Below are 26430 nucleotides of genomic sequence, written 5' to 3'. Positions count from 1 at the left end.
TTTATATACATATCAACGCTATAAGCTAGTTCCAATGGCTTTTAAAACAAGTGCCTTTATTAACACAAAAATTGGTAAAAGCACATGTTCAGATCCTGCTGTAGTATTTGCCTCATTTTTTTGGTAACAACTTGAATCACTGATACATTTTGAAATACCATCTGTAAGAAATTTCCACCCTACCCCCTAGTGTGCCCATTCAGATCTGCCCATGGCTGGATGCATGCTGCATCACAAAGCATTAGGCTGATTGCAAATTAATGGAGAAGTTGAAATCTGCTTTCCAGTGCTCTTCAAAACTCCCCAAAGAGAATTTATTCTCAATGTGACTTTATTTTTAATGGTACTAGACATATTTAAGGAAGATTCCCATCTAAAGTTCAAGTGATGTATTCTGCCTTTAGATGATTTACTACACACTAACAGCCTTTTTAGGCTTTCAAGATTTCGGAATGATTCTGGTCCTTGTTCCCACTGGATTTTTAGCTTGCACCCTTCATAAGTAAAAACTAGACAAGTATTGTGCACACAGTGGTGGTCTTACAAAGTTCTGCTTTGAGACTGGAGATGTCTTTGAACTTGAAGCTCAGTTGGAACATGAACATCTCTGAACCCAATGAAATTATACTAAATAAAGGCAAAACCAAAGGAATTTTTCTAATTCACAATAACAGTTATTTGATGCCAAGTTGTCACCAGCAAAATACATTCAGAAATCATTACCTTTTTGCATGACTTTTCCAACTGAATTCTGGGAACTACACTCTCTGTGTAGGAGACAGAACATACTTTCACCTCATTGCTTTGCCAAAACCAAGACCTGATTCCAGCCACCCTGGGTCCTTCCGTATCAGCCAGCAATGTGGAGTCAGCTCTTCAGCTGCGTTTCTGACAGCCCAGATATGGAAAAGTGGACTATGCATCCTAAGATACCACCTTGTATGGCAATTTCTCACCCATCACACTTCAAGCTAATGACATACGTAAGAAAAAAAAAAAAAAAAAACCAAAAAAAACACACAGAGGAGATGAAATCAAAAGAATAATTTTCAATAAATGATTTATGAGAGTAAAGTCACTATTTGCTATTTGCACAGAAGCGTTTGCCATATCCTTGAAGCTATTTGTTATTCAGATAATGATATGTAAATACAGAAAGTTACCCTTGACTATTAAGAAATTGCTGCAAGTATTTAATGCTAAAAATTCAAGGTAGTTCTGTTCAGTTCTGACTATCTCGGTCCCTCAGCCGGCGCTCTCAGCGCTGGACAGAAGCTGAGTATCTCTGTTATCCAGAAATGTAGGGCAATAAAAAAGTTTTCAAGGTAACTGCTGCAGAGCTCTTCACGGATTTCATTACAGGTTTGCTGTCACGTTGCAGTGTGGTGGTAAGGAGGAGGATAGAGGAATGCAATCATTTTCTGCTATTACTTCAGCTAACAATGTTTTTTATGGTCTCGGGAGGACATACAACAATGTTTGGCAAACAATCTCTTCTTTAATGGGCTCTGGTGTTTTTCACAGGAGACCAGCTTTAATCTCTGGTCAAATCCAGTTATGCAGCAGAATGTTTCTTTATATCTATGTACAAATACAGGATGGTTGAAGGAGTAAACAGCTAAACAGAAGGTCGGTCATAAACGGAGCAAACCCATCCCTCACTGCCTGCTGAACATCACAATGTACTGAACTGCTCTTAATGCTGCCCTGCCTAGCAGCAACAAGGCCAGTGGTGGCCCCGAAAGGCAGCACTTCCCCAGACATCTCAGCGCATCGAGGTGATGCAGGAATCTATTTGATTAACAAGCAACAGCCTTGGAATGTTTAAGCAGTAGTCACAGGGTTTTTCCTCTAGCTTTAAATAGATCAGTTTCTATCAGAGTGAAAATGGACCCAAGTTTATGGTATGTGGGAAGAATTATGGTTCAAACAGAGCAGTGTTCCAAGAACAAATGCATAAAGAACATTGATTTAGCACTGAAAATGGGAGTATTAAATCCATGATGTTTAGATGCTTTATATGAGAACCTGGCAGCAGTCGCAGCGTGTTTATGAAAAGGCATGGCAGGCAGGCAGGGAGGACAAATGAAGGTGCATGTGCCATGTGCACTTCCCCCACCAGACAGAGGGAGAGGACTGTCTGGCAAACTGAGCCTCTTTAACTGTAGATGATGGAGCACATCTGGAGAGCTCCGTGGACTTGGGAGCAGGACCCTGCAGATTAAATCACTAGGCAAGCAGCTTTGTGAAAACCTCACAGCAGTTGGATACTGAAGTGCTGATGGGACTTTACTCCTCTTTACATCTTTCTCAGTGTCACTGCAGGATTTTTCTTCGATTATTATAACTACTTTGCAAAATATCCCATTCAAACAAAGCAGTTAAGCATGCCTCATCTTCACTTGGTTACTCATACACTTATAACTAGGAACATATTTAAGTGTTTCATTGGACTGGAGCCTAATGGTACTTTTATAGCTTTTGTTTAAATTAAAGGCTAGCTAAAGGTGAGCAGCATAGTATTCAACTATTTCATGCATTTAGAAGTTAAATGTTAGAAAGAGTTTCTTACCCTCTAATTATTTCAGGCACTTCAGAAAATTTGCATTAGATTCCATTTTTGTTACATTTAGAAATAAAAACATTTTAAAAAATCCCACGACGTTTGCTGTCTAGCATGAAACTGGCATCTAGGGGTGCACTTCATAACAGCAAAACAGTTTAACACACAGGGAACTTTTATATTTATGAGCTCTCATCCCAATTCAGAAAAAAAAAGCAGTTCAGTGTGTGCTCTCTTTTCACTTGGGCTGACAGAAATCAGGCACGTGTCCTGACCAGGCAATGTACTTGAGTGTGACTTTGAATATTTGACCAAGCCGGGTACAAGCGCTTGGCTTTTCACAACTCCCATTTCAGCAGTTCAGCATTCACACACTGCTCCTGCCCAAATCTGCCTGCTTAGAAGCAATTTCCTTTGTTATTGTGTTGTTTTGAAGCCACATCCTCAGTATTTGAAGAGTGAAATTAATTCACCACCCGAAAGAAAAGTAGCACTAAGTGCTGTGCACAGGGGGAGCAGATTATTCCCTTTACCTGTCTGCCCAGCAGACTGAAGCTGCGTTCACAACCATGTCCTTCTTCATCCCTCACCTACAGACAGACACATTCACCCTATTGCAGCTGGGCTATTTGCCCAAACCCTTTCACAGAGAAACCTTCCCCACCTTGTTCCCAGAGATTCCCAGATCTGTCAGGCAAAGAGCTGAGTGCTCCTCCATGAGCAAACAGAATACATATTCCTCACCACTTGGGTACACTTGGGTTAATAACATCAAGGCAATAAGCCATTGAACTAGCTGTAGGTCATGTATTTATTTCCAGGCAGTGTAGAAAACACAGGAGCAAAGCTTCAGTGTCATTTTTATATCCACTTTTTAATGTGAACTGCACCATGACCCTCTGTGAGAACTGTGTCCAAGCATAAAATCCATGGAGGGAATGAAAGCTAACTCCAGTTGCTGAATGAGATGGCTGTTCACTCTGTGGATAGAGGTAACTAAAAGTTACTGCTTTCCTTTGGAATTTTAGGGGTAGAGTCCAACTTAGCAGCAGCACCCAAGGGTATTTTGGTGCACTGTTTTAATTGTCATTGCTGCTATTACAATTATTTTACCATCACTCAAGTCTGAACTGCCATTGCTGCCAGGAAGGTCTGCTTCACACTACCCCAGTGGCTAGCCCTGTGCTAGGTCATTTTGAAGACAAAATACATAAATGCAGACTAACAGAAGTCTTCAAGTGTGGAATAAATAATATACTCATCCCTTGGAGCAAAGAGAATAAACTAATTAAGGGACAATCTGAAGGCAGCTCACACAGGTAAAATGCAGCTCCACAGGGTTCTGTTTTGAGGGAGCATTCTGCGTAAGCAATACAAAATTAGAGATGAAATTTCCTGTAATTTCAAGTTGCCTCATGCCTTGCGTGTGCTGCTAAGGCCAAGAGAGTTTGAATTTCACTTGATGTCTACATGGCAATCATCCTCGTTTTCTCTGTTTAATTCAGACATGTAAGGAGAGATGTGTCTGTCTGGGTAGCCAGCTCTGCTGTTCACCACTGAATGGCTTCTTGTCATTGCTTCAGTGATTCCTTTGTGATACATCAACTATACTAAAATCCTCTGCAGAAAACAGAGAAGATGTTACCTCCCCTTCTGTCACTACCGTTAGTCTTTTGGTGAGCTAGGACTTCCCAGCTTTCTTTCAGGGGAGAAGAGATAAGAAACACTGATTGGGTGCATGTTTCCAGTGCTATTTTCACATACATGCCCATATACATACCACAGGTTGTCAGAACAGTAAACCGAGGATTCTGAGCTTTAGAATCTGCAGCCCATAGCAAGTTCCTTGGCAAAGGTGAACTTTGCCTCACATACTCATTAACTACAAACATAGGCACCCATCTTTCTAAGATACGCATACACTTGAACGCTGAATGAAAAAAATGACATACTAGAAACAGAGAGCATGCCGTGCTTTTCCCCACTAACACTGCCTTTACAGTACTTCAGCTCGTTAAAGTGCCATTACAAGCTTTGTGTGCAAAAGGAAATTTCTCAGTTGACTCTCCCCAGTGCTCACAAGGCTATTCCTCCCAACGCGCTGAATTGTCAAGAACCACAGAGATCAGGAATCTGATTTTACACCACATTTCACACACCGATCTCCTTCTCTTATACATGGAAAGCGCATTTTCTGAGCCTTAGGAACACACACTGTGAGCTGCCTGCTCCACGAGGTTCACTCGTACATTCCTAAGAAAGAGACAGCCAGGCCTGGCCTGGCTCTGGCTTTACAGAAGAGGCATGGAGCTCCTCATGGCTTGTTCCATGTTTCAAGAGAAGTGTCCAGGTGGGGACTTTGATCTGCTGCAGGATTTCTTGAAGCCAAAAGGATACAGATCAAAATTGCACACATTCATCTGAACAATCATTTCTTACCATGATAACCAGTTGGTTAATCAAGAGAAAATAGGGCACAGACTGCACGGCAAGCAACTGTTCTGGGACCTCCCCTGGAGCTGCACCCGGCAAGGTGACCTGGTTTGGCAGTGGTTTGTTCCTGAGTCTACAGCAGAAGGTTTAGAAGCAATACAACAGAGCCAAGATTTTTTTTCAGAAAGCTGGAGAAATGGAAAATAGAGGCCCATACTTCAACATCATAAAGCTATCAAACAGATTTTAAGTGGCAGGTGCTGTTTCAGAGAAACAAAACCTTGGAAGGCATCTAGATCAAGCTACCCAAGACAGGGAGCTCACATTTGCAGCCTGCAACAGTCCAGTACCTCTGGCAAAGGAGAGCTTTAAAAGTCTCTCATTTTTATTAGCACTAAATTCACTCAAAACAAGAGACATGGACAAACCAAGCAGGAAGTGACACTATTAAAATGAAACACGGCATCAACTTGGAGTCCACAACTCAGTTTTATTTCAGACAAAAGAGTAAATTGTCTGACATCTTGGCCTGTTCATGTTTTTCCTGCAAAGACACAAACAACTAAAAAGCCTTTAAGTTATTTGACCTGAAACCTTGACTTTTTTATACTGTGAAACAGACCCAACTGCAATGAGTACCAAAAATCGATTATTTTTAAAATTACATCATTAAGGCAATTGGAGGTAATATGTACCCATACCTCACATTGTCAGCTGAACTAAATTTGCATGCACATTTTAAGCAAGAAAAGAAGAGCATCATCCAAAACATCAGAACTCCTTCAAAACCATAAAAAGAATATCAGGTATAGTGTAATAGAGATACATGTAAGATGACATAAAAGGAAAAGAAACACCATTCTGAATTCATTGCCTGACTTGTTCTGTTACCTCTTTTTGTTCTGTAATGTAATACTGTGGAGTGTAACATAACATGACAGTTCAGAAATTTACAGGAATATCCTTTTCTCCCTGGAACTGATAGTGGGCAACCATCAGACACAGGCCCAGGGGAGGTACATGGAAGAAACTTTAAGATGCTAGCACACATTTGCAGACACTTAGCTGCAAGTCACTGCTGACCTCAATAGTGCCTCAGCATTACAGACACATAACACACACAGTTTGAAGACAGCACCCCACAATTGCTCTTCTCAAGGGGGAAATATTCCTGCTATGAAAATATTACAACTCTCAAGTTCAGAAAATTACTACACTCTACAATAAAAATAAAAAAAAGAAAAGGTGGCAACAGTGTTTAAGGTATCTGTAAAGGTGCATGTCACATGAGACACATTTAGTTTTATGATCTGTAAGAAAAACTGAAGATGAAAAGGAGATTTTTGCTCATACCTTCCATTCCTCTCAGCAGAAAACCACGCTGCCTCCAGCCTTGCATTGGACGGGGACCTTGTCCAGCTTGCCAATGCTGGCAAGCTTGTCCAACTTTGCAACTCTGTTGAAGAGCATTTTTCAACATGTGTTACTAATACAGAAGTTCCCTCATTTCTTTATGCCTTGGAGTTCTTAACATTTTGTATTGGATTCACTTGGAATCCCATTTAAACTGTCTGCCCTAGGTTTCCGGGGGAGAGATCTGCGGAGGACATTACACACTATACACATGTAAAGCAATGTTTCCACATCTTCTCCTCCACTGTATATAAAGGCAGCCTAGCTGACCACTTTAAATTGTATGTCTAATTGTTAGTCATTGTTATGCAACCCACCTTAGGTAAGCTATTCATGCATTCAAGCGTACTTTCTGGTGCAGACAAATTACAGGGAATGGCTTCCAGTCTTACTGCATTTAAACACAACATTGCAATCAGTTATTGTTCATGCTCCCTAGTTAATCAAATTCAGCCTCCACTAAATCTACATTTATTAGTGCTGACAGTCAAGCAGAACTCGTCTTCAACAATTAATATACAGAAAGACACTGCAAAAATGTAACAAGAGGAAAATTACTGCATATGAATGTAAGATGAGATTTTGGAAAAGGTTGTTAATTTTTATAATTCTGTTTAATTTAGACTTGCTGATTCTCCTTTCATTATCCAATGAACCACTATTAATAATCAAGGTCTATGTTACATACTTTGTGGCATAATTAAAGTTGCTACTTGATTGGAAAGCCTAGCTAGCACTAAACAAAAGAGAATCAATAATGTATCAAAATGGGAAAAAAGCTGAGAAAACTTCTATTGAATATCAGAAAAAACTGTAGAAAACTCTGGCACTGTCTACCCAGACTTTGTGGAGTGACCTATGGAGTAGGTAGAGTACAAATGCAGAGTCTAGCTAAGGTACCTGTGATCCACAGAGAGTTTCCCAGCCAAAGGAGTGGGTGATGTTTCCTTTCCTTTGTGGGCTTGCATAGTTCCAGCCTCAGTCCTTCACAGCCAAATAAGAAACACATCTCAAATTGCAGCAATAAGCCTTTGGCCTACGCAGGGGTACACACATAAGCACAGCTGGCCCAGAGGCAGCAGTAATGAGCAAATTTAGATTGCCAACTGATATCCCTAATAAGCTGAGTCAGAATCACAGTGCTAAGCAGTGTGAGGTGGTCAGAGCCCAGCTCTTCTCAGAAGCAGCAGCACAGGGACTTTTATTTTATTTATTAAGAGTGGGGAAAAAACGAGGTTGAAAAGTTTCCTATTAAAAATAAGGCTCACTGAAATTAAAATACGCTTGTCCCTGCATCATGATTGTGAAACACTAAGCTGAAAGATGAACAGTTTAATTCAACGACTGCTACACTTCACTTCAACCTGATATTAATCTGAAAATATCGGTAAAGGCTGTTGATAGAAAAGTCATTATATTTAAGCTAAATTTTTCATGGGAATCTAAATGTTTAATTGGTCCAAATATTTTTTTTAAAACAATCGTTTTACAGAAGAAATTCAGTCTGATACAGAATATAGTTTCTTTTTTTAAAGTTGCTAATCAGAAATTCTGGTTTCTGAACAGGTTTGGATCCATTCCAATTTAAATGCTTCCTCCAGAGGGGACCACAACAGTGCATTCTGGTTAACCTGGGGGGAATCCTAAAGGTAATTTGGAGATTCTCCCGTCATTACCATAAGTGGTGTGAAGAACACGCGGTGTCCCCAGAGGATCTGAAAACTGGGTCGTGAGGCAGAGAAAGCTGCAGGGGTGGAGAAAATCCAACAGCATCAGGTCCAGCCCTCTCCAATGCACTGATCCAGAAACTGATGCTCTCTGAACACCATCTGCCTCGCTGCCCCGCTCTCAGCACTGATGGTGAGGAGCTGCCTGTTCCATGGGCCCCCAGCAGGGCCATGGCACCAGGCTGCTGCTCCTGCCCTGGTGACACAAAGCTGGATAATGTGTGCAACATTTGCCTTGGGGATGCCTCAAAGGTCACAGTGAGCCTGCAGAGCTCTGCAGCCTGCAGGAAGGGCCAAAATTACAGGGGAGCTTCCTGCGTCCTCCAAAGCCTGGGCTCAGCACTAGAGCACCATGTCCTATAGAAAGGCTGATTTCTAGCTGTTGGCTTTGGACGAGCTGCAGTTATTAAACCTTGAATGAACAAATCAGATGTCTATTTACCAAGTCTGCCCCTTGATAGCACTATTTGATCAATTCCAGAATCCTTTCTGATAGGTAATTAAAAAAGCTTTTCCTTAGTTATAGTGTGGAGTGAACCATTAATTACACTTCAGAACCCCAGAGATGCAATTCTTTTTCTATTGTGAAACTCTATAGCTAGCCACGAAACGCCTGCCTCTATACAAGGACTGAATAAATGAAAGTAATTTCCTCAAGACCTAGATTCCTCTGCTTTTTATGGCTAAAGACTTGAGTTGCCTCAGCATTAATAAGTTTGTTCTTTAGGGCTGAATTTTCTCAGTACAAACATCCATGACCATAACACAAAGAAATATTTTCTTTGGCTGATAGAGCCAGCAGACTGAATCCATTTATTAGTATTATTGTTATCACTGAACTGCCACAATGCACTTGGCATCAAGTTGCACAGAAAAGATCAGTTAAATTGAAGATCTCCACCAAGAAACGACAATTTCTTGTCAAAGCCAATTCAGCCCTTATGGAAGCTCCAGGATCATATTAACTTTCCTCAAAAGTATGAGTAATGCATCACAGCAAGTGGTTTTGACAAGTGCTTGTGTGCATATGTGTGGATGTGTTTGGCATGCAGAAAAACCCCAGAGGTATTTGAATTGTAAAGTCAAATGTTAGAAAGTTAGAAAAGGCCGAATTTACAGGTGTTCAACCTGTTTCATTCAACCTCTTACAATCTGCCCTTCTATATCAAAAAGAACACAGGAATTGATGTTCTCTTGAGAGATGATGCTTACATTTGAAGCACTCAGTTATCTGACACTTCCCAATTTACCAGGATGCCACATTGCAAAATAAACTGTGTTTGCAGGTTTGAGGGCCTTTTCCCTTTGAAAAGAAATTCCGCAGGATTCTGACTTCTGTATTCTTAATCTTCGATAACATCAAAAATCTACTGCTATATATAGAGCTGTGGCACCTCTATCTTCATGCATGGTTGGGAAGGTTTGAGTGTGATCTTTTGTTACGGGAGCACAGACCTGTATTATGTGCTGCAGCTGGCAGCAGTGAAGGCTGTTATCCCCAAAAAGGGCAGAAGGATGGCTATGGCTGCTTCTGGACCTGCTGTAGCAATCCAGCATACTCCAGCTAAACTTGCTCTCTTTTTTCCCTCTCAGCAACCCTAACAAATTAAGTCACTTGAAGTCAGACAACTTATCAGGGCTCTGAAGTGTGAGATCTCTATCTAAATCTTGTCTGTGTTTCTCCAGACTCATTTTTGACCATTTAGTTGAACACTCACCCTTTGACATTATAGTAAGAAGGACACGCATACTGACTAGTAGGTTCCACAGAATGTCCGTGGATAGGATTCCAGGCTGTTCTACACCTACACACATCAGTAAAGTCGGCTGATACAGATACGTGTGCTTATGCTTTCCCATACATATATGTTAGGGTCATTAGCTAATACAGTACTCAGGTTCATGCCATCACAATCCTCATTTTTACTATCAAAAACATAAACGGAATTAAACCCAATAGCATTTGACCCCTAAATAAACCAGAGAATCACAGAGCAAGCCCTGGCTTAGCCATGTGTTGCCAGGGGAAAATAACCTATTCCTTCATCCTCTGTATGACAGAGGATGGAAATAATCCCATCGTAGGCACTAACAATTCCCTTGTAACAAAAATAATCATGCGAAAGTCTTTTGGCACTGATGTAGACTTCGTAAGCACTTCTGTAAGATTCACTCTAGAATTTACGTAGTAACAGTTGGTACTGACTGGACCACTTTTTCACAGTTAGATATCACAGAAAGACATCTGAACAAAGTAAAAAATCTCAGGTCAGTCTAATTCTAGGGTTATTAGCTGAATGTGTGTAAATACTCATTCATCAGCCCCACACTGAACTCAAACACCTTTCATTCCTGCTGCTTGGTCTTTGCATCTTTCCTGAGCTCAGCTGCACAGCATTCCGTTGCTTCAAGGCATAAAGTTACTCAAGAATTAAAAAACCTGCTAAAAAATCAGCACAACTTTGGTACCAGCAGATTCTATTCAGGAGAAATCCAGCATGGAATGAAAATACTGTTCAAGGTCACATTGAATAAACTTACAAACTGTTGGAGAGGTTTTGCATTGTTTTATAAAGCAGGATTGCAACTTCTCTATATTATATGTCTCTTGAAACTAAACAGCTTGAAATATCAAATCACAGTATGTTTTTGAACTGTTTTCCCCAGGGTTGTCTGCTCTCTGCAGAGAGACAGGGCAAGCATTCAAGCTGTGGGAGGTGCAATATCAGAGAAGAAAAAGCTGAGATATTTATTACACCACGTTAGGATCAAACTATCATTTTGCAATTATCATGTGAATTGTAATCACAAGTGAGCTATTTACTGTCATTGCTACAGTTTGGCATACAATCACAACACGCACAAAATCTGCTGTTGCCTCCTGTACCGACTCAGTGATTCCTGTCTCAAAGAAAAGCATTCTGAGTGCAGTTATATTTGAGCTGGCAGCAGATAGGAAGGTAGAACACAGTGCTGGTTTATGAGAAAAGCATTCTGGGCACAGCATTACCCACACAGGCTTGCAGATTTTACTGCAGTGGAAGGACATGGTGATTCCAATTTAGGGACATTCATGGTCACACTGTCTGACTGTGCACCTCCGTAGTGTAATGTACTTTTAATTTGCTGCGTGGGGACAAAAATACCTCCTGAAAACCAATCATACTTCCAAATGTTTACTGAATATATGCTAGAGGATGGAAAAAAATGCTCATTCTACCAGAATAAAATCCTGGAAAAAAATAAGTCAAAGATAAATAAAGAGTTCAAAGATAAAGTGAACCCAAGGTTGTTATTCCTGATTAAATTTCTTCTAAAAGAAGATTAAATCTGGAATATTACAAGTCCCATATTTGCATAACAAAATCATGTTTTCCTAACTTGTGTCTATGAAATCCAGACAAATACATATGTATGTATTTTATGCTGGTTTTCTTCAGAGACTTGCCACAGACTCTGTACATAGTCTTGGCTATAAATTCTACCTTGCTTCTCAACTTAAGAATGAAAAGTCCTTCCTTGTTAAAGATGGAAAATACTGGGAACGACATAAGTATAAATCACAAGCAGACTGAGAAGAGCTGCATATGAAGATGGACACATTAGTTTCCCCATAGCTATTTCCCAAACCAAAAAAAGTCAAGCTCAGCTTTGCCCTGTGGCTATGGTGCACACCTGGAAGTAAGCATTATATGACATGGTGGATAAGAAGAGGTTGATTACTCTGGTATGCCAATACATGGCACAAGAAGGGAGAGAAAACTGAGTTCAGCATCACAGACCCTGTATTTGACTATCTGTGCTTTTGAAGGTGTCAGAGACAAAAACAAACTAACAACAAAAATATACAAAATCACCACTTCATGTAAGATCTTCTACCTTCCCCAAACTCATTTTTCATAGCAATTACCCTACAACCCATAAGTATGTAGAAGTCTCTAGACACTATTCCAGCATCTGGATCTAACCAGAATCATCTAAAGAATGTCAGAACACTACAAGGAAGGCAGTTCTTCATAATTCAGACAGTTATTCATGCAGCGTTGCCTTATGAGATTACCAAAATGAGCATATCAAAAAGCTTAGCTGAAAGAATCATAAACACTTTCAACTACGGAAGAGCATGATCTAAAGTCAAACATCACTACCCTGTGAATGCTCCCATGCTTCTAAGGGATGTTAAGCTAGATTCAAACTTGCAGCCTTCACTTTTATATTTCCAGGTAGATCATTCTCATTTATTATCCACCTGACCCAGCAGCTAACAACAGGCCTGGTGAAACCTCATTGATGTTCACTTGAAAAAATTCATACTGATTTTAAGGGACTTTGAACCAGAATCTGATGTGCAACTCAAATATTTCATGACGACTGCAATCTATGTTTTTTTCCAGGATAATTTCATAATACATTTTTATGATATATTGACCAAATGTGACATCAAAGCAGCATCTTTTTTTTTTTCTTCTCTTTGCCACCTCTTTGATCTAGGATTTCTTTTGTACAGCAAGTATCTGAGAAAACAAATGCTGAGTCAATACTTCTGAGATTAGATTAATATGTAACACAGCTAATGAAATTTGTGGTTAAGATGAAGTTTTGTTTTGCTGGATTTTGTTTTTGGCAGCTTGAACTGCCTACAATCCTAATTCAATTGCAATCTACTCACAGAGCACAGCTGTTTTGCTTGGCTAAACTTTTCTCTCTGCTTAATAAGATACTTTTTTATTTAACTTTCAGTTCTGCCTGGGAGCCCCAGTGGGTTTTTTAAAACAGAAGATTATTATTAGAAATTAATTAAGTATTCTTTTCAATTCTGTCTCCTGAGAGTAACTAGGCATTGCCACTGATTTTTTCAGCATTAAGACATTACTGATTGTCATTCATTGGCTGACAGAGAGGATGTCACATCTGGAAGATGCATAACTCCATAAATATAGAAGATAATAAGGACATCTAATACAAAATATAATAAATCAGTACATATAATAAACACATAATTCCAAATTTGTCAAACATAACACAGGCATATGAAGATTGTAATACTAGAATAAAAATGCACACATATTCCAAAAACTAAAAAAAAAAAAATCTTACTGCAATCACAAGACCCTGGTGGATGATATTGCAGACCCTGACTAAACACTTCTAAGAACATCAAGTGCAATTAAAGGAGAGGCAGTTGATTTGCTGTTCTTTTTGACACAGCACTTCATGCTTCAGATGGCAGCTGGTCATTTTAATTTTCACTAAACTCAAGGACATATGTATGACTAAATGTTGGCAGACTAACTGGGAAGGGATGAGGAGAAATGAATTGTCATCAAGAGTTCAAAGAAAAACAATCACTTGCTCTAATAATAATATGGAATATATCAACTTACTTTTTTGGTCTGTAGTCAGGGATGGACCTGTCGAGAGATATCCTGTCACTGAGCTGGGCATTGTAACCATATTCTTCATATTTAGTCTCCGATTCATGGCTATCATCTCTTAGGGTAGCAGCCATTCCCCCCTGGCCCAAGCCTCCTGGACCTTCAACTAATCCCATAGGCTTTGCAAGGCCTAAATAGAAGTTTAAAAAAAAAAAAAAAAAAGACAAGCAATTAACCAAGAACATACATCTAACCTCTTCTGTGTTCTGAAGTTTTTAGAGAACAAGATCTGAGCTCCCATAAAACCCAAAACCTCTAAAAATTTTCCTCAGCTTTTCGAACCAGAGTCCATATCAACACATCTTGCATTATTACTGCATAATTGCTAATGAGCAAACTATAAAGAACTAATTATCAGCTTTCAGTTTCCCCTTTTTCCATGATAATTCCCCGGAAACAGGAATCTTGTTTCCAAACATCTCAAAATGCCTAATTATCCTTGATTTCATCTCACTATATCTGCACTGGAAATCTACAAACTCAAAACTCAGAGTAAGAGGTCAAATACTCAGAAGAGTTGGAAAAGGAACATGGGGTGAAAAAGCAAGTCATTCACATATGAACCAAGGCCAGACCCTTTCCCAGTGTATTCTGATACAGCTCCACTCATTTTAAGGAGATACGGTGAATTTCTACCACATGCAGATCTAGAAGTTTAACTCCACATTAACATCAGTTCTGGAATACATGCTGGAGATGGGGCACGTATGCTGTGGCTCTGAGAGCATCTGCAGATCTTGAATGGTTCAGGTTAGCTTCCCATGCTGGGAATACGACTCTGTGACTGGTGAGCAGCTGCCACTTGGTGGGATATATGGGGTAAACATAGCCTCACTATGTGAGTTAATAGATGGATCATTTGGACTCAGTTGCAATGCCTTGTCTAGCCTCTTCCCACAAAGATGTGCAAAAACCACTGGGGAGCTGAAAACTCTCTTGCCCTTGAATTGCTTTGGATTTCCTCTGTCCTTCAGAACTATGTCAAATGGACCATGTATATTGTGTAAAGATATTCAGCTCTATAAAGCTTCTAGGATCAGAAAGTTTGGACATACTTGAACTAAAATGATTAACCCTGCATTGTTTAGTGCTAAGGTGTTAGCCAGTCAACAATCCATTTGATAGGTTTCATACTCTAATATATTACTGCTCAGCTCAAAAATACATTTAAAACAAAATGAAACAGACATAAAAAAATACCCATACAATCACATCACCAAGAACCTCTTCCATGGCAACAGTCATTTAATTAGGCGTTGAATTCTGATAAATAAGCTCTTCAAATATCCTGTGTTTCATGTCAAAGCTTTCTTTCCCAAAAGGCTGACTATCAACAAGTCATTATAAGCTAAAAAGTTATTTATAATAGCCTTGGGGATACCATACAGAAATGTGTAAATAACCTCCAAATCATTTACAACGCAGAGCAAAACAGAGTTTGACCTGCTCAACATATTTCAAATTAAGAATTTTTCAAGATGAATATGTCAGTATTTCAAATAAACAACTAAAGAGAAATAAAGAGAAAAGAAAAACTATTAACGCTTGCTAGTAACAGACAAACATGACAGTGCAAAGCTAGGACTGGCTTCTCCAAGTCATAGTAAGGTCTGTGACAATTTAGCCCTCATATGGGAATTTCTCCTTTATCTCATTGCTAAGACTGTTCTCATTTGCTAAAGTTCTGTTGTTATCTCTGCTTAATTACAGAAGGACAGAATGGCAAAGCAGAGGCTCATTAGTGGTTTGAGAGAATAAAGTTAACATTTTCTACCACAGAGACGTATTATAAAATCTCCTGCTAAGGTTAGGTGCAACACTACAAAAAGTCTGCCTGAACATGAACTACCTGCTGAATGTCACACATTCCCTTCTAAAATACACACATCATACTGCAATGAGTGGTCCCAGGTCAGGAAACGGTCCTTATATCCATGTTTTTGATGTCTCCTTCATGTTTCTCATCGTAATACGCTGAAATGATCAACTGTCTCAGCAAGACTAGGAGGACAGAAGAAGGAAAAAAAAATGAAGAACTACGGAAAAATATCTTTGGCATGGTCAAGCTTTTGAAAAATTCAGAGAGCCCTAAGCATTCAGACCCAGTGAATTATTGAAAAGAAAGAAAAACAAGAAGCTGATGTGGCCATGGTCTCATTACAGATGAGTGTGGAAGGTGAGCTCCAGATCTCACCTTCAGTGAGCGAGATCAAACAAAGGTGTGAGCAGGAACCCCACAGGCCACACAGGCAGGAGGGGAAAGTGGAAAGACAAAGCTTTGTAGCAGCATCTTTTGATAGAGTTTCATATTGCTGGGACACAGAGAGGGAAGACCAAAGAACTAAGCTACTGGGATTGAGATACTGACATATAGTCAACAACAAACTTCTTCAAAGCTTTAAGTGAAACGCCAGTAAAAATGAAAGGTATGCTCACAGCAGCGGAACATCTAATCAGCATACATCTCTTTTCGTCAGTTAGTCACAGTCCCAAAACTGGGTCTTGGGCCACCTTCAATGACTCATCCCCCAACATTCTATAATGCAAAACAGGCCAGCTATGCTGTCTTCCTTTCTCAAACACATTTTTCTCCAGTAAGGGATGGAGCTAACCCAAAAGACAAGTAGGAAACTGTTCAAAACCTGTCTCAAAATGTACAAGAAGAATGCAAGAAAATCAGTTCAGATAGACTGAGTTGAGTCAGCAGGATGGCATGGTGCCTATTCCAACTCATGATCCTTCTGGCAAAATAAATAAATAAAATAAAATAAAAATCACAAGTGATTAGTAGTGCAAGTCACTTTGTGGACTGAATGTAAAAAATAAGAAAAACTAAGCTAACAGTTTCTGTAAGATAATTGTAATTATTTCAGACTTCTATTTAGTTTTCAATTATGCCTCTGTGCTACACTTGGATTGATGGAAAAGTTCTTTAGGTATATACAGAAGTATTTGGAAAGTCTTTGCATACTTGGCTTAGCCATGCAACTCCTCTGTGCAAAAGCAGAGGGGGCAGGAGCCTTTATTGTGATCTTAGGTTGGCCACATGAATCTCTGCCCAGCTGAAAACCTGATTTCTCCTCTCTCATGTAAACAGAAAAACAGCATAGTACCAAACCTCTGGCCAAGAGGGTTGAATCTGAGGCTGGCTCACGAGTCAAAGATTGCTGTTGACTTACACTGGCAACAGTTCGCTCAGACAAATCCAAATCATGGCCCTGTGTTGAACTACCTCTTACTGGGAATCACAAATGAGCATATTGAATCTGAACAGGACATATGACTCCGGCTGCAATCTTATGGTGTAGCCCTGACTGGTTCTGTTTCAATTATTACAAATATTATGGCGTCTACATTAGTGATCAATCTGCAGCTAGTAATACATTTCAGCATTCTGAAGGGGGAAAGAGAAACTAGCACAAGGGAGGCTTACAATTAGGGATTGATATAATCATGTCTTCAACTGGGTCATGCAAAGGGAGAAAGCTGTAAGCAAAAAAAATGGCCTGTGTCTCTTCTAATGAAATAATTTTCTGCCAGAAAAGTAGAGAAACAGACAGACACAATTTGAGTTGAGACAAGATGAAAACTCTTCAAGAACTGTGTTACAGTTACTGATTTCAAATTACAAAATTCCTTTGATGTTATTATATGAAGCACATTCTGGCACTAAATATTTCTGAAAGCATTTTATGGAGCTTAGTTACGTTTCTTCCTTTTATTCCAGTTTAGGATGAGGGGACATAGGGCACTTTGACCAGATTTGCTATTTAACATCAGTTGCTTTAAAAGATAAGGGTCTAAGATTGTAATCTCTAGCCTGACAAGCAGTCCTCAACTCTAGTCATTACAGAAATTATGTATTTGAGACTCTAAATCTCTTCTCTCCCGAAAGGAAAAACCTAATCTGCAGCCTAATCTTCCTTCATTGCACAGTCTTAGACTTACAACACTAATAGCAATTAGTGATGCTGCATGCCTCTGTTTTACTTGTCTAACATATGGCATCTTAAAGAGGGCTCCGCTTCCAATGAAAAGTCAGCAGTTTCCCCCCCAAAACCGCAAACAGGCCTTATTAAAAGCGAGTCAAATTAGGCACTTCAGAAGTTAAAGAACCCAGGAAACTAGACACTTCATTAAGCCTACGTCCTTGAAAGACTGCAATGTGGAAATTTATTTGCTGATCACTTAGAATCATCTGGGCCGGGTTCTGATGTTACATCAAAGCAAATTGAAGATGACTTCATTAAAGTTAACTGACCTGCTTTGATGAAAGGGACTCCAAGATGTGGTGTGCTCATTTGACTTCAAGCAATGATTTAATTCCAGTAGTTAAAAACTTTATTCTTTATACTACAAGTTCTTGCAGTTTACAGAACAAAACACTTGCATCTTTAAGGCACAAGAAAGAGGGAAATGAAACCTTCAACAGGGAGGAAGCATCAAGCAGTTTGCTTTCAATTGTTCTTATGAGAATTAGATAGCCTTCCAAACCACACATAATGACAATTACTTCACGTACTTTGCTCCCGATCCTTATATTCCAGTTCCTCATGATGCTAATTTGATCTAATTTCAGGAAAATGTCATCATTTATCTGACACTTATCTGGCTTGCTCTCAGAATACATCATTGTGAGGTGTTTTTCACCATTAATTACCCAAATTTTAGCCTAAACTAACCTGCGATTCCTATGGCAATGCAGTAACACTGAATAATCTATAACAGCAACTAAATAAATAATATCACCTTACTTCATTCTGCAGGAAAAGCACTGAATTGTCTCCAGAAATTATGAGGAACAATGAATACAGTATAATTTATAAATAAGTGTGTGTGTGTGTTAAAAGTAGGAATTGCGGGCAATGTTTTTAAATGCTTAGGATGGTTAGAGAGACACAATGACTTACATATGCTAACATCTGCATAGCATTCTTCATCGCAGAGAATTACCTGTTTCTTTGGCAAATATCTCCTCAATAGAGTGCTTTAACCTATGACCACCCAAGCCAAGACTGTAACTTCCTAACCCCTCAGCAGCAGCCATCTGCATTGGTCAACCCCAGAAGAAGCCCCACAGCATGGGACCATTGAGCAGAACAATCTCCTCAGAGACTTTCCAACAGGCAGAATGTAAAACCCTGGAGGGTGTGGAGGGGTAGAAAACCACAACAGTGCTCCCACAGGAAGTGGAGGTGGCTCCCAAGGACAGGGATTCAAGTAAAGTTATTTGTGCCCTGCTCAATGAAAAACCAGTCTTCAGGGGCTGCCCACAGGAGAGTTCATAGCCAAGGGTCTCACCTACCAGAACAGCAGGGAAATGGGTGCATTTCTGAAAATACTGCTGCTGGGCAGTGAAACAATGGCTATTTATTTTATATGCAGGGTGTTCTGGTCCTACAATGATGGAGAGCAGGGCAAAGCCTAAAAAAGACAGATGGAAAAGTGCCTCTGGTTCAATCTGCAGCATATATCTGGGTTTTTACCCAGGCAGATCAGACAGCAAATCTCCCTTTTTTCCTTCTTTTTAAGCTTGCTGCAGACTTCCAGATCCTCCTTCTATGACTTGTCTCCCTGTGGCTGTAACTAGCACCCATTTTCCCGCAGCTTGAGAAGCCGCTGTGGGCAGGGAAGGTAGTGATGCTGTTCATGTCACCCTGCGGCTCTTGCCAGAGCAAAGGTTTGACAGAAATCCCACTGCCAGCTAACTCAGCTCTGAAACAGTGATGGGCAGAGGTAGAACAACAGTGGCAGTGCCCGATGAGCTGCTATTTTTAACAATGTCTTTTCTTTAAAATTTTAGACTAAAAAGATCTACAGCTGGTACACTGGGATCAGTCATACCCAGTTCAATGCCACAGATGACAATGAGGTCACAAACAATTAGTGTCTGTCACTCATTTCAAATTTATTGTTCTCCTTGCAGAGATTTCTGAATATGACAGAAATTGCTGGGAGAATGGAAAGCAGAATGAGCCAGTCTTAGTTTCTTAAACAGATTAATTACTCTGCAGGATGCATAATTTCCTAGGAAGAAAAGAGGCCTTCTATTTCTCACCATAAATTCTGTCACAATGGAAAAATTACTGACGAGATTTAAGTGAGAAACTATGGCAAAAGATCAACTACATCTGCAATTATTTTAGTGGGTTTTTTTTGTTGTTATTTAATATATATGCAGCACAATTACAGATAGCTGTAAAATCAAGTTCAGCCAAGGTTCTTAGACATAATTAACCTTTTAAAGGTAAGCAATTGAGAGTAATTATATGCCCACATTCACAGTAGAACAAATCTGCTCATGGCCTTTCCCTGGCCTTCCTGCCACTTCTGGCACAGTCACCTCTCCTGGCAGCCATGATTCTGCTCCCACATCTCATCCCTCCTCCAGCCAAAACCTGGGCATGTGGTTCCAGGGGTGCTGAGCCCAATCCCAAGGGCAGCTCCACCACCAGGGCCAGCAGATTTGGGGAGTGCTGACAACTGCTGCTCTGTCTCAGTCTGAATTTGAGAAGGACTCCAAAGGAAATCTCTGAGCTTTACCTACCCTTATTTAGACCATCTGCACTCTAGAATAGCTCTGGAAATGTATGCTGGTTTCCAGCATCTTAAAACAAAGGAATAAAACATTTCCTTGTAAAACAGTTGGCATAGTCACCCAGCAGTTATACCTGCAACTTCTGGAACACTACTCTTTTAAAGAGGAAACAAAAATCTCAGCTAACAGCTGTACTCTTCTTTTTCCAACTCTGAATATGGACTTGAAAATATGCTTGCGTACCCTGTAATGCAATAAAAAAAATCTTTAGATCCTCATTTAACAAAGATTTCAGGGGAAACAGCAACTTGACAGAGACTGACAAAGCTGACTTTCTGAATAAAAAGGTTCATAGAGGTTCAGTAACTTACTTACAATCTATGGTTTTAAATCTAGTCCTATATAAAACCACAGTGCAAGACAGAAATGTAAACCACTCCTTCTGGAGGCAGGTATCAAATCAGTTACATCTAATGAGTCGGCCCAAAATGTTTCTATCTTTAATTACTATTGGATTGTGTAGACTTTGTGATCTCATACTGTTGCAACTAGAAACTTCAGATGAAGGTTACAGCCTCACTGACTGGTGTAAGTGTAGGCAATGAGATTAAAAATGGTTCCTCTTCGTTCAGGAATTAACAGCTCAGGTCAGAATGAAGCAGATGCGTGAGAGAAGCAGTTGGCTGGAGGAGGAGGAAGAAAGAGCAATGTGAAGGAGCCGTTCAGCACTAAGCAAAAGGTCTCAACTCACCAGTCTTGATGTTTATAGCTCCGTTTTGGTGATCCCTAAAAATAATCATGAGGAAAATAGCTTACAAAATACCATGTTTAAACTAGAGAATGGCTCAATAGCATAAGCCTCTTGCCTCTTACATACAGATCAGGGATGCTCTGATCGGATGCTCAGTTGAGGTCAGAAGATGCTAACAATATGGGCTCTCATTAAGCTATCACATATAGAATGGTATTTCACTGCTCTCCACCCTATGACATCACCCTAACTCTGCCAAAATGCTGAACAAGTTTTAGAGTCCGCACTTTCTTTTCTCTCTTCCATGCTGTATGTTTCCTTTCTGGTAAAGGATCTCAAGCCAAAATTTGCCAAGAACACATTTACCCTACAGAATATCCAAACATCAGTTTGTTTCAGACAAAGAAGTTGGTACATGCAATAGCAGCTCAGTGAATAAAAATTAAATGTAGAAAAGTAAGCTACTTTGCATTTGCAAGCACCAGGATCAACAATATGCAAAAGAAAGGCTTCTTTGAAACTATTTCACTACTTAAACTATTTCAGTCAACTTTGCAAAACTGTAGTATGCAGCAGGAAGAGTCATTGCAGTCTGTCTCAATGATTCAATCTAAATGTTAAACAGAGTCTGGTCCTTAATTTCTGCATATCCCAACTTGCCATTTCCCAAATCAGTTTCTTTTGACACCACCTTGCAAAAAGTCTACTTAATGTGTAAGTCTTGCTGCCCAGGGAACCGATGTAAATTTTGTCGATATCAAAGGTGCTTATTTCCTGGGCTAGGATGAATGATGTTTGTGAATGAGATTTAGTTTTACATACAAAAACAGTCAACAAATTGCACTCCACAGGGACAGAAGCTCCAACTCTCTATGAAGAGAAAAGAACAAAACCCCATCCAATTTAAATGACTACAGCACTTCCATTTATCTGAAATCCAAAATACAGCCTCATTTTTTATAGTCGTAATCAAGTTTGCTGCTTCCTTGCTTGAAAGATTTATGTCCCCTGGTATCTAGTATCAGCATCAAGTATCTCTGAAGATATACCATGGAGAAGACAAACAGTGTCTTGTGGCTAACAGTTTGAAAGGAAAAAGTGCAATAACTCCTTGCAAAGCTGAAACACTCAACAACTTTTTGGCCCTAGAAAATATGGGGTGGCAGTGTACCTTGACCTCTTGTTTCCAGACCTTTCTTGTCTGTTCAATTGGAAGCCAAAAATAGTGTTTCTCAACCTTCATCCACAGATGACTGACAATCCTGTAAGACTTCTTTTGTGAGAAGACTGCTGAACGGAGGTGAAGGGTTGAAGTGACTTGGCAGCTCTACCTATAGGAAGACTATTCCTTTTCTGCCCACTGAAAGTAGTCAGAGTGCAGAATCAGGAGCCTTGAAAGTGATGCAATTAGGACAAATATCCAAACCCTGATGTGCTTTGCCCACTGTTTTTTTGGTGGGTTTTTGGGTTGTTTTTTTTTTTTTTTTGCCTTCTTAAAAATCAAGATATATCCTGGTCTCAGAAAGTGCTCTGTGGTGCAGCCTATGAGTATCTGTCAAGTGCTTGAAGTACATTAGATGGAGAAAGCCATAAGGATTTCGCGAGGTCAAAAAACAGGGTTGTTATGAGCATGTGGGCTGGAAGCTGGCTCTGACAGTCCATCCTACTCACTATGTCCCTAAACACGTCGATACATTAATCCTTAAACTCTTTACAGTAAGCCTTAACAGAACAGGATTTGGCCAGAACAGCTTTTTTCCTTAGTGTTTTCATAGGATGTAGATCTAGATTTAGAGCACCGTTGCAACAGGCACTATATGAGCCCAGAGAGACTGTTCCTACCCCAAAGATCTCACTATAAATACTGAAGACAAGAAGGTCTTGTCCCCTCTATACAGATGGCACCATGGAGACAAAAAGGACAGGATTCCTACAGCAAAGTAACATAGGGATAGGCTTTATAATTTGTTTTTCTTCAAAAACAAACAAACAAAAAAAATACCCACTCATGACCAAGATGGCTCTGAAATGATTGACTCCTTTTGTGAAAAAGCTCATAGTAAAAAAGCTCCCTACTGATTCAGGTTATTTTGAGAAGATGAAAGATGGCAGTTCTGCTAAATATAAGTCAGGTTTCCAGCTGAGAAGGCTGACCGCAGCTCCTTCTGTGTCTGGAGGGAAAAGAAGTCCTTGGAGACCTCTGGCAAAGCTACTCCATGACAAATGCAATATTCCTAGTGCATGACTTAGGACTTCCAAGAATAAGAGAGAAATACCTGAGAAAATACAAAAAAATGTGTAATAGAGAGCCAAGTGCAGTAGGGAAAAATTACACTAGTCATCTTGTCATAATGCAGGGAACAACCAAGTCCATCAGTGCAAAAGGATTGGATGCTGGGGAAAAGGGGAATACATGCCCTTACAAAGCCTTCATTCCCTAACATACTATGTGAACGTGCTGCATACATGCCACTGCTGGCTTCACCAGACTCCTCACAAACCTTATTTTTTGTTTTATTGGCTTTGCAAGCACGGAGCCATCGTGTTGGCTACTCCTTCTCTGGACACAAATTCATTCATGCTTTTTAATTGGAAGAAATACTGTGTTTTTATGTACAGATATCTAATATAAAAAATAATTGCTTTTATAGAACACTCATTTGAAGCTGGTTTCCCCTTGAGAGAAGAAAATGTATTCTAATTACAACAGATAATTCAGGAAGAGATAAACAGATTGATGACGGGAAGGACCACGAAATGGGAGCCACGCAGACCTTTGGAGATGAAGATAAAAGCCCATTTGTGAAGTAGGATGCTGATCTCAGGCTGACATAGTGAGAGAGACGCCAGTTTTGTTAGAGCCTTCATATAAGAAAAATCAATTTCCTAAGAGTAGGAATCCCTAAACAGGGGAAGGTCAAGCAATATATTCTTAAACTTAAATTTTGAGTAACAACAACCAAAAAAAAAAAAAAAAAAAGACCACACCCAATACACACAACTCTAAATTGCATTAGGAATTCTTTTTTTCTTCTATATTTTAATTTTAATGTTCAAAAACATCATTCACAGAGAAAGATCAGTTTGTGTGGTTGTTGTTTTTTTTTTTTTAATAAACAGATACCAAGATTATTCTAGAAGTTTATAAATCCCAGTTGACTTCTGGCTTGCTGATAAAATACAGAAAATGGATTTTTCTCTTCAGGGCTTTGGAGGAAGGCCAGAAAAGTTCTCCTCTGGTGATGGCATAAATCTGGAGTTTGAGAAGCAGGGGCTGCAGTGCTGGGGTAGCAGCCCAGCAGCCCACTGATATTAAAAGTAAACAAAATCTGAGTGTCATTGGTTTGGTATCTGGCCTCTGGCAATAGTCAATACCTGAGGCTTCAGAGGAATCAAAACACAAATCATAGAACAGTTGGCCAATTAAACTGCACAGTCCATAGAAGCAGAGTTCCCTTCTGAACCCTACAGGCATGTAACTAAAGCCCTGAAGCATAATATTAGATTACCCTCATTATCTTAACACAGACAGGTAGAAATATGGGGTTAAAACTAGTCAGCTTCCTGTAAAATCCCAGATTCACTGAATCAGATTCAGTGGCATTCTGCAGCAATTCTCCAGTAATATCACCTTCAGAGTGCCACTGGTTCAAATGAAATGGATCATCTGTACCAGTATATATATTTTTTAATTATTATTTTTCTAGGAAAACCATGAAATCTTCTGGGAAAGTGTTTACTAACACAATAACAGAACCATTCTGGAGAAAGGGGAAGGAGGCTCCGTCTGAACATTCCAAGGGGCACGAGTTAAAACTATAGGACTAGTTAATTAGCTTCAGGAACAAGCTGCTCCTAGCCAAGTTAACCCACTTCCATAAATAAGAAAAAGCTTATAAGGATTTTTCTTGCAGGAATGATAGGTAGGGAATGGAAGTGGCAGATCACTGCAGGAAGGGGATTCTGACCCAAGGTCTGATAGGGCTGGCGATGGAGCCCATGGCTTGACTGCAGCAGTAAATCCCACAGGACTGGGATCCAATAGCGGAGAAACTATCTATCCTCAAATGCAAGGAATCTTAAAAAACTTAGCCGTTTGACTTCAGATCCTACACAGGCTTATCCCACTCCAGACTCTATTGCACTGATATTGAAGTCTGATCTAACCAAAGGCTGTACAATGTCTGATCCTGCCAAATCTGTTTAATTAATTCATTTCATCCCATGTTTTCACCCTTGGGAGCCTGCTGTTTCTTGCAGGGATTGTGCCCAAGACTAAGTGGGACACTTAGAGAATTATTAAGGAGGGAAAAGACCTCTAAGACCACCAAATTCAACCACTGACCCACCACCACTGCTCTCCATACTTGGGGTGAGCTCCCAACAAGGGCCAGAGAAGTCCATCTCCTGCAGCATTATTTGTGGTCACTGTTCCCATTATTTGCAGACCTTCATATGCCTCCCTGTAATTTACCTAAACAGCCTACTGTCAAATTAAACCACATGCACAAGCAGTTTTCTCAGTAACAAAGTTGCATAGAGCATGACATTTGCAATGACTGAAAAGCTCCCTGATGTTCAACCCATTTTACACAATGGAAGACGATAACATTAAATCCAGACATAGCAGCTACTGGGATTTAAAATCACATTGCTCTTTAAACTAGGATGTTATTTCTCTGTAACTTTAAAATCAGTCACCAATTCCACCTATGGCGAGGCAGCCACACTAGAGATAACCCAACAACTATAGACCTGCTGGCTATGTCCTCTGTTCCCCCTTTCACTCTCTAAGAGACATCATCTAGTGCCTGCTTTGATCACAATTGAATCAAGCAATCTGAAAAGCTCCCCAGCATTTTGAGCAATGCTGGTTCTCTATCATTCCTCCTTGGGAACACATGGCAGAACAATCATATGGTTTGGCTTGAAAGGGACCTTAACAACCATCCAGTTTCAATGATATGCCGTGGTCAGGGTAGCCACACACTGTATCGGGCTGCCCAGGGCTCCAACTAACTTTGCCTTGAACACCTCCAGAGGTCAGCTGCCACTGAGGATGAGGACATTTTGAACACTTCCATCAGATCTCTTCATGGGCTCACTCTTGAAATATTGGATATTTGGATATCCAATATATGGATTGGTTTTGATGGGAGCCAAAGACAGACTCTATTTCTCCATTTTCCTTTGATTGTGATATTACCTTGTAGGCAATATACAGGTGATGTGCTTTTCTTTTGCATTGTTACGAGGCAGTATTGACGGCTGGCTTCAGCACACTCATTTTTCTGACAGGCTACCTATTTTACAACTATAGTTAAATGTATTTTTCTTAATCTATATTTGTTTGCCTTTTTTTTCATATACATCTTTGCCAACTTTCGTGGAGTTAAGCTCAGAAATTTGGCTTGAGGTAGTTTCTATCTCTGCTTTTCCTCCTCTTTCCTTCTTTTACTTATATTTCTACATCTTATATCAATGCATACTACAGATGTACCTTGCTTCTCAAAGCCAGGCTGCAGTGTCTACTTCCATCAACTTCTTAATACACATATGATTTAATTTCC

General features: G+C 39.8%; 1 protein-coding gene across 10 annotated transcripts in view; it reads right to left on the bottom strand.

Moving 5' to 3' along the window:
• Positions 1-26430, bottom strand: part of GALNT9 (polypeptide N-acetylgalactosaminyltransferase 9) — a 199759-nt gene that overhangs the window by 81301 nt on the left and 92028 nt on the right. For 3 of the 10 annotated variants that reach the window (XM_046901220.1, XM_415088.7, XM_046901216.1), the window contains one exon: positions 13521-13701. The exons of 2 other annotated variants lie outside the window; for them this stretch is intronic. In XM_046901220.1, coding sequence (XP_046757176.1) covers positions 13521-13687 — 167 coding nt within the window. In that variant the 5' untranslated portion in view covers positions 13688-13701. Of the gene's footprint in view, positions 1-6349; positions 6453-7309; positions 7394-13520; positions 13702-15457; positions 15573-26430 lie in introns of all 10 variants that reach the window. 5 more of the 10 variants (XM_025155561.3, XM_025155562.3, XM_046901218.1 and 2 more) reach the window with 4 other exon arrangements.

Source organism: Gallus gallus, chromosome 15, assembly GCF_016699485.2.
Source record: "Gallus gallus isolate bGalGal1 chromosome 15, bGalGal1.mat.broiler.GRCg7b, whole genome shotgun sequence".
NCBI classification, from domain to species: Eukaryota; Metazoa; Chordata; class Aves; order Galliformes; family Phasianidae; genus Gallus; species Gallus gallus.
Note: the sequence above shows the minus strand (reverse complement) of the source record. Positions and strands in the feature narration are given on the sequence as shown.